We start from the raw sequence: 10,712 nt of genomic DNA, 5'->3' as shown, positions 1-10,712 counted from the left end.
ACCAATAACAAATTACTGTGTAAAATTTATTATTAGAAGTGTTACGTTTACAATATTTTTCGCAATATTTTCACAATAAAATTTATGTGAAAAGTTGTTACTAGTTCTAATTTGAACCCACAACTGAAATTATTTTTTTACTAACCAATATTAACTAATAACAATCTGTTACTTAAAATTTATTGTGAAAATATTGTGAAAATATTACAGTAATATTTCTCAATTTGGATTTTTTATTTTTTATATTATTTTTTCTTTTTCCATTTCACGTTCAACCAGTTTTATTTCTTTTTCTTTTTTTTTTCTCCTCCACACGTTCTCCACTATCTCTACCCCTCTTTTTAACTCTCCTTTTCTCCCTCATTCTCCCTCATTCATCAGAACATTCCAGGAGGTCCTTCTTTCTCCAGCTCCGTCTCTCTCTTTTTTTTTTCTTTTTTTTTTTTTTTTTTTAACTTGATTCCAAAACTCTCTCTGATAAGAAAATTTTCCTTTTCTCCGTCATTTAAGAACATTCCAAGGAGCTCTCATCTTCGTGCTATTGCTCATCTTCGTCCCCAACCAGTCCAGATGGGTCAGCAAGCTTCTGTCCTTTGTTTTTTTTTTTTTTTTTTTTTTGCTTTTATTGTTATGATTTGATTAATTTTAAAACTGTGTTTTTGAGTTTGTATTCTGGTAATCTGATTATGTTTGAGTTTAGAGATGTTTGAGAGAAAGATTGTTTATTGTTATGATTTGTAGTGTTTGTTCTGTAGTGTTTGTTCTATGTTTGTTCATGGGTATTTCTGGAATTTCATCATTAGCAACGGTAACCATCAAAACGCGCAGTGCGCGTTTTCATTTATGGACCGTTGCCTCACCATTTTCCTTCCGCGTTTTGCCCTCAGTTTTTCTAAAAGTTCAAAACGCAACTTTTATAAAAAAGTTGCGTTTTGAGCTTACCAAACGCAAAACTGGGTTGAGCTTTTTTGAAAAAGCGCTTTTTGGGCTTCAAATGCTGAACCAAATGGGCACATAGTCTCTCAAGTCTTGGAAGCCCAGAGAAGTCAGGTGTTCCAATAAGGAATTTGGAATCACTAAGATCAATGGACTTTAACTTGTCTAAATATTGTTGCAAAGAAAAAAGAAAAGAAAATAACAATTAACTTACATTAAAGTAAATATAGAGTTAGTTTAAGGAGTAAATAATGTTTAAATTAAAACAATTATATAATGAAAGGGAAAAGATGGGAGTGTATTGTAACTACACCTAGAGAAAAGAGAAATAATATATCATAGAAATGCACTTAAAAAGACACAAGTACCTTAACTCCCTTCCAAAGATATTCAATGTTGCTAGAATGCAATTCAAGTTTAACAAGCTCTTTCGGTTGGAAACTGGACGGCAAACATTTCGAGAAATAACCATTCCATATAAGATGTCTTAGGGAATTAGAAACATGATTGAGACCATTTGGGATATGCAAATCATCAATCATAAGCAATCTAAGATTAAACATCTTTGAAAAGGCTTCAGAATATTCTTCAAAGCTTTGAGCCTCTTCCGGATCCACATCAAAAGAGGCCAAACCTATGGCTTGAATTGCTTCTGTTGCCTAAAATTCAAAAGCAAAGACTTGGTGATTTGCACGAGAAAATATAAGAGTACAAGTATCAGTCTAGTTTTATACAATGTTAAGGAGATGAAAATATATATTCATTGAGTTTTCCATGTATATAACTTCCTTCTAACCAACCCAGCAAAAAGTGATAGTTTTGTGCATTACGTGCCACCTTTTTACGATTTTTTATAACTTCATCTTAACCAACAAGGTTGAGGGTGGAAAATTGCCCCATTGAACCCCCTAGAAGTAATTTAAATTTTGCATTGCCCTCCCCAAGAGAACCCCAAATGATGGAACTAACTTCAAATTTAACAATAGAAAATCAATAAGTTCTAAGATACAACATTTTTCAAAACTATTGATATTGTAAGTTGTGATTGGTACATGATAAAAGTGATGTCAAAGTTTGGCTCAATTCAAAGTGGTACGGCTCCAATCACAATATATCATATTAATAATTATCAAAAAAATATAATTAAAAATGTTGTATCCCTAACACTATTCATAGAATATAAAATAGTAAAATATAAATCGTGTTAAGACTCTTGTTAGTCACTAATAGATCATAGTACAACGTCATGGTTTAACAGTAAAATGCACTGCATATTAATAGTCCTTTTAGTAATTAAAAGAGCGTAGTATCCCTAAAAGAGATGATCGTAACACATCATATTTTAAGGTTTTCTTCTTATCGTCCAGTTTAAAACTCATATATGAAGATTGCTAATTTTGTTTTATAACCATGCTTCAAAACTAGAGGTCCAATTCTACCTTTTAGGAATTCAAGACCAAGACAATATGTGTGTGTCTATATATATATATAGGAAATGACGACACTACTTTTAAAGTGATTGGAAAATAAAGAAAATTAAGCCTATAGATCGAAGTTGAAAAAAAAAAAAAATATATATATATATATATATATATATTAGCATTTTGTTCTAGGTAGTAATCAGAGAATGATTGGATGATTACATCAAGAAAAATGAATTCATTTAAAAAAAATGAATTCAAGTTTACAAACTAGTCATTAATTTGGGCGATTTGCAAGAAAATTTAAGATGACACCTATATACACACTATAATTAATAAAACAGTTTTTCCACTATCAAAATGAAAAGCAAAACAATCTTTCTCAATAACAGAAAAAATATCCATTCCTAAACAACATTTAGTTACAAAATTTTGTGCATCATCAATTCCTAAAGTATGCTAAAAATTAACAATTATTCTATAAAACAAATTTTATAAAAATATAAAAACTTTCTCCCCCCTAATATAAAATCCAAAGTATCAAAACCATAATTCAAAACCACAATTCAAAACAAAAATGAAAAAAAGAAACAAAACGAAAACAAAAATTACTTCAAATTCTAACCTTTTGTCCCTAATATCCAAAATACAAGTGTATATCAAATATTTTTCAATACAAGAAACAAAATAAAGCAAACAACTTCAAGAACAAAAACCAAAAAAAGCAGAACACGTAAGTCTGAATCAGAATTGAATAGGTTAAGAATGAAACTCTTTCCAATCTTCTGGAAAGATCAAACAGAAAGGAACCTCATCCACCTTCATCTCTCGGGAAGTTCTACCAAACACTGAATATGAAATGAAAATTTCAGTAAAAAATAAACATAAAATAATTTGAATATGATAGTTTGATAACATTACTTCGTTAACACAGAAATATTTTGGCCACTAGTATAGCATTGTTAACATAAATGTGATGTGCATTGCCGCATTTGGCAGTTAAATAAACCAAAAATAATAAAGAAGTGCTAGTTCACAATACTTTCACAACAAATTATAGGTGGTAAGTTATTATTGGTTCTAATTTGAATCCATAACTTAAATGATTTTTTTTCCCATCTATAACAACTATTAACAACTACCACTTAGAATTTGTTATGAAAATGTTGTGGATATAAACAATTCTCAAAATAATATGTTAGTAAAAAAATAGACAATTAAAAAAATTACCAAAAGGGAAACAAAATGGAAGAAATAGGGAGTATTGGCCTCTTTTTTAACTTGAAGGCAAAGGATGTAATGAACAAGAGAGAGGGTATTAAAGGGAGTAATAATAGATTTAGGGGTAATTATACTCCCCTCCCTTGAGGTTTGAAGAAATCAACACTCACCCCCTTCTATTTATATTAGTAACGAAATATTTTAAATTTTTATAAAAATATTTTTACAAAAGTTTAACCATGGTAAGCAAAAACACAACTAATAAAGTTAGAATAAAAATACAAAATTTATCAAGTACTAAAACACTTACAATGGCAAATCTCTCCATAACTCATTAGAAAAAGAAAAAAGAAAAAAGAGCAAAAGTCATACTTAATATTTTAAAATACACTTTAATTAAAAATTAAAAATAATAAATTTTGAAATGGAGGATAATTTTGGAAACTTGCAAGCAAAGGGTAAGTTGGTACATAATTTTTTTATATTAATTAAACAAAATTTGGTCAAACGGATGTCAAAGGGGGAAAAATATTTTTTTCGTTTTAAGTTTGAGGTGGAATGTCATGTCCCCAAACTTCTTTACTCAAGAAGGACCGAGCTAGAATATAACTCACCAATATGTATTCTAGTATGGGAAAAGTAAAGTGGAACCAGATAATTACCCATTATGTGCGACGGTGCGTGCGCACTTGAAGTGTGTGATATAAGAAAAGAATAGGGTCAAATGAAGATTGGATAACCATGCTCTGCAGTCGGTAGGAAATTCTTAAGAAGTGCATACAATATCGAACTGGGCAATGGAAATCATGAACATTACCACACACACACACACAAAGAAAAAAAAAAAAAGAAAAAAAAAAAAAGAAAGAAAGAAAGAAGAAAGAAGAAAGGTTGAACAAAGTACAACTATAGAATTTAAGAGGAGATAAAGGGACTGGAATGGAGAACCAAAATTAGCTAGTGATGGGTTGCTGATGACATGAAGTAACAGAAGTTTTGCAAAATTTATTGTAAAACTTCCATTATATATTATAGAGATGATACAATCATATTATGTTTTCAAAAATATAAAAAATCGTTAGAAACAATATATGAAAACGAAAGTTTGTATTCTGTATTTCGTTAATCAAGAACCTAGGCACCTATGTACCTGTTGAATCAGAATAAACTATTTTATTGAACGAAATTAGGCTATTATACCAACTTAAACTCGTTTGTTGAAATAAATTTTTATTTTTGCCATTGCTCTAACCATATCTTTCATCATTATATGCAACAAATCTTTACAAAGCCACAACCTGCTACATACGCTTTCCAGGCTCTTCACATGATTCTCGACGGACAATTTCTCTACCCATTTCTTGTAGTAGATCATGCATCCACAATGTCTTGTTTTCTAAGATTATGAGAGATTTATTTAAAAGAATACTTATACCGATTCTCACATCAAACCCACGATTCTCTAATATCTCTATTACTTGATCTTTAGTCTTCCCTCTTAAGAAACACGCAATATCCAAGAAATATCCTTCCACATTTTCTCTAGTCCATCATAACTTAATTTAAGTAAATCAAATATCTCACTTTTAGGATTTTTTTTTTTTCAAATTGTGCAATGCACTTTGCCATTCATCCATTGTTCTTCCAAACAAAAAGGAACCCAAAGTTACAAGAGCCAACATAAGTCCTTTAGCATAAGATATCACTTTTTCAGAGAGTTGTACATAACCTTCTCCTGGTTGCTCATTTTTGAAGGCTTTCAAACAAAAAAGCTTTAGAGCATCATGGACATTTAATGTATTAGGCTTATATATTTTATGAACTTCATGTTGAAGCAACAAATGATCATCTCTGGTTGTTATTATGATCCAACTCCCTTCTCCAAACCAGCCATATTCTCCAACCAATTTTTCTAATTGGTCCAATTGATTAACATCATCTAGAACAACTAGAACCCTTTTCCAATGTAGCCTCTTCTTGATCATGTCAACTCCATCATAAACATCCCATATATCTATATTTCTTTCCCCCAAAGTTTGTGCAAGAAGTTGTTTTTGTAATGGAAGCAAACTCTGTTTTTCTGAAACTTCCCTAACATTAGCGATAAAGCTAGAACCTTCAAAATCGTTGGAGAACTTCTCATAAATCACTCTAGCAAGAGTTGTCTTTCCCAGCCCCCCCATACCACAAATCCCAATCATTAAAACTTTGCCCCCAAAATCTAAATATGAAGTGATCAATTCCTCTACTGAAGAATCTATTCCTACCAAGTTTTTTTGGGTAATGCTTGAGAATTTGGAACTCAGTTCACGCAGTATCACTTCCACAATGTTTTGGATAAAATCTGCCTCACGCCTGTGGAGAAAAGCATTAGGTGATAATACTTAAGTGAAACAAATATGAATTCATTAGCTTGAGCAATGTGGATAGAATTACTCATATAAGAACTGTATGATTATATCACTTATACACGTCAAAATGATGGATTGGGAACTATATTTTTTTTGTTATAAAACCTTTTGTTGATGCTGGTTAGATTACTTCAGTTCGATCTTTATCCAATTGTCTCTCATTCCATGCAATTTATTATGGGGGTGAGGGGGAGATGGTTTACGACAGAATGATCTAAAAAAAGAATTTCAAAGCAAACAATTATTGTTCTTGCCTAAGACGTGAGCCTTCCCATGTAGCATTGTTAGTCCTAAATATCTTAAAGAATCAATTACATGTCAAGCATTTTAAGACTCATATATGACACGTGTTGTTGTGTGCATCATCCAATTCTAGTTTGGGAATCCAACATTTATAATAATATTATGGATAGTTTTGTTTCACTCTTTTCCAAACGAGCTTCTCCTAAGTGTTGAAGCAGCCGTCTCAAATTATTTGTTATAACAATAATATATCAGCATTGCTTCCACTGAGTCCCGAAATACAACAAGCTTTTAACTAGCATAAGTTGAATTTTTTTTTTTTTTTTTGTTCAAACTTCAACAGCATTCATTAAACTGGACCGTGGTCCAAAACAGTTACATCTTTGATAACTTGAAATTCAATGATGGGTGGGATATCCTCAACCCAGATAACAGAATCATTCACAAATTTTGCATTCCTAGCCATACGGTGTGCAGCCATATTGCTTGTTCTACGAACATTGCTGACTTTCCAATCCAGGACATTACAATTCAGCCTCTGGATGCCTTCGATAATCATCTGGATAGAGGTTGGGGGGGAGCTACATCCCATCAACGCATCTGTTACTACTTGCGCATCACCTTCCAGCACAATGTGCTTCAGCCCAAGGTCACCAGCAAGCAGCAAGTCCTCTTCAAAAGCTTTGGCTTCCACTTCCAAAGCTCCCAACGGAAAGTCCATCCTTTTGCTCATCACTCCCATGATTTCTCTCCTTTCGTTTCTTATGACAATCCCAATTCCACAGCTGCCCAGCTCATTAAACACCGCCCCATCCACGTTTACTTTATACCAACCTTTACTAGGAGGGGTCCATCTTTCAGATCTCTGTGGGGTAGTTTGTTTTGGGGCACCATACTTCTCACTAAATTCCTCAACAAGAGCAGTGGCTTCAGTCACAATCCTCCTCGCGTCCTTGCATTTTCCTTCAAATTTTGAAGTATTCCTGTTCTTCCAAATGCACCACACTATGCACGCCAGATGTTCTAGCTCGCCTTCCTTTCTTTCTTCCCACAGCTTCCAAACCACATCAATGAAATCGCGACGAGGGTGGCAGCCCCTCGGAAATGAAATCTTAGCTTCCTTCCAAACCGCATCTGCCAACCAACAGTCCCACAAGGCATGTCCCAAGGATTCTACCAGCCTGCACAGCCCACACTCATCCCCTTTGGAAACCTTCCGAAGGCAAAGGCAATAGTTTGTAGGAAGGATATTCTTGCACGCCCTCCACATAAAGTGTTTGACTTTACTTGGGCACTTTAATCCCCAAATGGTCTTCCAAAATTCCTTTTTCTTATTCAGGTTTGATCCCTCACAACCAGCCCCTTTGCCTCTTCCATCCATCAGCCACTCATGTGCTACATGGTAAGCACTTTTCACTATGAAGTTACCTTTTTTGGTCCAAGCCCAGACCAAGGCATCATCCGGCAAACATTTCCTGATAGGGATGCTCAAAATAGCCTCCGCTTCATGGGGTAAGAAACAGTTTTTCACAACACTAGTATTCCACCCCCCAACTTCTCGGTCTAGAAGGCTTTCCACTAGTTCACCTTCGAAGTTTTGAGGACGAGGGCTTACAACCCTGAATGAATTAGGGATTGGAACCCACTTGTCTGCCCATATCCTCACCCTTTGCCCATTACCAATATTCCATCTCAGTCCCCGCTTTAGAACCCCTATAGCAACCACTAGACTTCTCCAAGTGTATGATGGGTTTTTGCCTAACTAAGCCTCCAAAAAGTTGGAATCCGGGAAGTATTTAGCTTTAAGCACCCGATGAGCCAAGGAATCTGTATCTTGAGAGATTCTCCACCCCTGTTTTGCAAGCAAGGCTAGATTAAAAGCTTTGAGATCCTTAAAAACCCATCCCACCTTTAGCCTTTGGTGTGCACATCTTCTCCCAAGCTATCCAAGCAAGCTTCCTTTCTTTTTCACGCTGACCCCACCAAAAGTTCCTCATCAACGAGTTTAACTCATTACATAAGGAATCAGGAAGTTTAAAACAATTCATCGTATACATTGGGGTGGCTTGGGCAACGGCCTTTATTAGGATTTCACGGCCCCTTGTTGTCAACAGCTTTCCTTTCCAACCCGCTACTTTTCGACCAACCTGATCCAATATCTGATGGAAGGCTTTCTTTTTTCCCTTCCCCACCAACGGGGGCAGCCCCAAGTATTGCTTATGCTGATGGATGATTTGTGCTCCAAACATATCTTTCACATCCTCTTTTAACTCCTCCCTTGTATTTTTGCTGAAGAAGAGAGAAGTTTTCTCTCTGTTTAGCTTTTGTCCCGACTCCCTTTCATACACCTCAAGGATTTTTAAAAGTCTCAGCCCCTCCTCCTTTGAAGCTTTGCCAAACACTATACAGTCATCAGCAAAAAGTAAATGAGAGACTCGAGGAGCACTTCTACACACCGCAATGCCTCTAGGAATTCCCCCATTTTCAGACTTTTTAAGCATGGCCGAAAGACCCTCCGCACACAAAAGGAAAAGGTACGGTGATATCGGGTCCCCCTGCCTAAGCCCTCGAGTTGGAACAATCCTACCCTTCGGTTCCCCATTTAAGAGCACGGAATATGACACCGTGGTTACACACATCATCATCAATGATATCCACCTATCTTGGAAACCCAATTTGCGCATCATCGCCTCCAAATACGCCCACTCAACCCGGTCGTATGCCTTACTCATATCAATCTTCATTGCCATCAACCCCTCTTTCCCTTTTCTCCTTTTGTTTATACAGTGCATGACTTCGAAAGCCACAAGAACGTTATCTGTGATCTGCCTCCTTGGTACAAAGGCGCTTTGTGCATCACTAATGACTTCTGGGTGCACTCTCTTCAACCTGTTAGCCAATACTTTGGATACAAGTTTATATATAACATTACACAGGCTTATTGGTCGGAATTTCGTTATCTTTTGGGGGCAGTTAATTTTAGGTATTAGACATATATAAGTGTCATTTAAACCATTTGGCATAACACCTGTTCTAAGAGTTTGGAGGACACAGTTTACTACATGAGGACCAACAATATCCCAATATCTTTGAAAAAATATAGGTGACATACCATTTGGGCCTGGAGAATTTGTGGGATGCATCTGCTTCAAGGCACACCAAACCTCTGCTGCCTTAAATTCCATCAGCAGGTTTTCGTTCATTTCTTCCGTAACTTTCCTGTCCACCGCCCCAAGGCTAGCCCCAAAATTAACTGGGAAGTTTGAGCTGTAAATTTCCTTGAAATATGTCAAAATTATACCTTCCACCTCTTCACAGTCCTCTCTCCACATACCCCCCGAATCACACAAACCTTCTATTCTATTTTTCTGGCGCCTATTGCTAGCCGTGGCATGAAAAAATTTTGTATTCCGATCCCCACATTTAACCCATAAAGCCCTTGACCTCTGATTCCACATCATTTCTTCCTGCAACAATACTTCGTTTATTTCCTTTTTCAGAGTCTAAATCTCCTCCGCTGATTCATGTAGCAAGTTCAACTCTTCTAGTTGCTGTAGGCGACTCTACTTCTGCTTCAATTTTTGTTAACATTGCCGAATTCCCTACGATTCCAGGTCTGCAGGTGAGCTTGACAACTTTTTAGCCTATCCTGAATCTACACATCCGGATTAGCATTCAAAGAATCCCAGGCCGTTTCAATCACCTCTCTACAGCTCTCTTCTCTAGTCCACATAGCTTCAAACATAAACCGTTTTCTACTTCCCTTTCTTTTCACCCGCTGCCTAAGAGACAGATTTAGCAAACAATGGTCTGAAGCTGCCATTGCTCTGTGAATAACTCTTGCCTCAGGGAACATCTTCCTCCACTCCTCATTAGCCACCATCCTATCCAACCTAACCCGAGTACGTTGCTCCCCAATCCTACCATTACACCACGTAAAACGCTGCCCCACAAAACCCAAGTCAATGAGACCACAGTCAGATAGACACTCTCTAAACACCTCCATTTGTCTCGCGTCCCTATCTAACCACCCGAATTTCTCATCAGATTGCACAATTTCATTAAAATCCCCACAAACAACCCACGACATATCACACTGTCTTTTTAGTGATTTAAGTAAATTCCAAGATGTAAATCTCATACCTGCATCAGGGTGTCCGTAAAAACCCATAGCTTGCCACAGTTGCATGCCAACTCCCTCACGGACCACCACGTCGATATGCGCATTTGAACAGCTTTTAAAGGACACATCCGCCCCTTCCTTCCACAACATCGCCAGCCCCCCACTCCAGCCATCACTTGGAACTATAATCCCTTGAGTAAAATTTAGCTTTCTCTGAATTCCTTTAACTCTATTTCGATTTGCCTTGGTCTCCGATAAGAAAACCAAAACCGGGTCAGTGTCTTTCACCTCATCGGTGAGTGAGCACACGACCGGAGCTGACCCCAGGCCCTGGCAATTCCAGGCCAAGAGGCTCAT

The 10,712-nt window shown here is 36.2% G+C and overlaps 2 protein-coding genes across 2 annotated transcripts; both read right to left on the bottom strand.

The window, feature by feature from the left end:
- Nucleotides 1–1,243: 1,243 nt before the first annotated feature.
- On the bottom strand, nt 1,244–5,761 carry LOC115961995 (disease resistance protein RML1B-like). Its single transcript, XM_031080873.1, has 3 exons — nt 5,249–5,761; nt 1,305–1,595; nt 1,244–1,249 (listed from the first exon to the last, which is right to left on the bottom strand). The coding sequence occupies exons 1-3, from the start codon at nt 5,759–5,761 to the stop codon at nt 1,244–1,246; spliced, it is 810 nt and encodes a 269-aa protein (XP_030936733.1).
- A 4,126-nt stretch (nt 5,762–9,887) lies between these two features.
- LOC115961994 lies at nt 9,888–10,712 on the bottom strand. The gene has a single exon (XM_031080872.1). The coding sequence runs from the start codon at nt 10,710–10,712 to the stop codon at nt 9,888–9,890; it is 825 nt and encodes a 274-aa protein (XP_030936732.1).

The sequence above is a fragment of the Quercus lobata genome, chromosome 9 (assembly GCF_001633185.2).
Source record: "Quercus lobata isolate SW786 chromosome 9, ValleyOak3.0 Primary Assembly, whole genome shotgun sequence".
Classification (NCBI taxonomy): domain Eukaryota; kingdom Viridiplantae; phylum Streptophyta; class Magnoliopsida; order Fagales; family Fagaceae; genus Quercus; species Quercus lobata.
Note: the sequence above shows the minus strand (reverse complement) of the source record. Positions and strands in the feature narration are given on the sequence as shown.

Bases quoted from the DNA above. Each gene is read 5' to 3' on its own strand.
- LOC115961995 (XM_031080873.1), bottom strand. From the start codon at position 5,761: ATGGGGGGGCTGGGAAAGACAACTCTTGCTAGAGTGATTTATGAGAAG. The intron at 1,596-5,248 runs GTAACTTTGGGT...TTTGAATTTTAG, and splicing joins AAGGACTTATGTTGGCTCTT to GCAACAGAAGCAATTCAAGC.
- LOC115961994 (XM_031080872.1), bottom strand. From the start codon at position 10,712: ATGAGCCTCTTGGCCTGGAATTGCCAGGGCCTGGGGTCAGCTCCGGTC.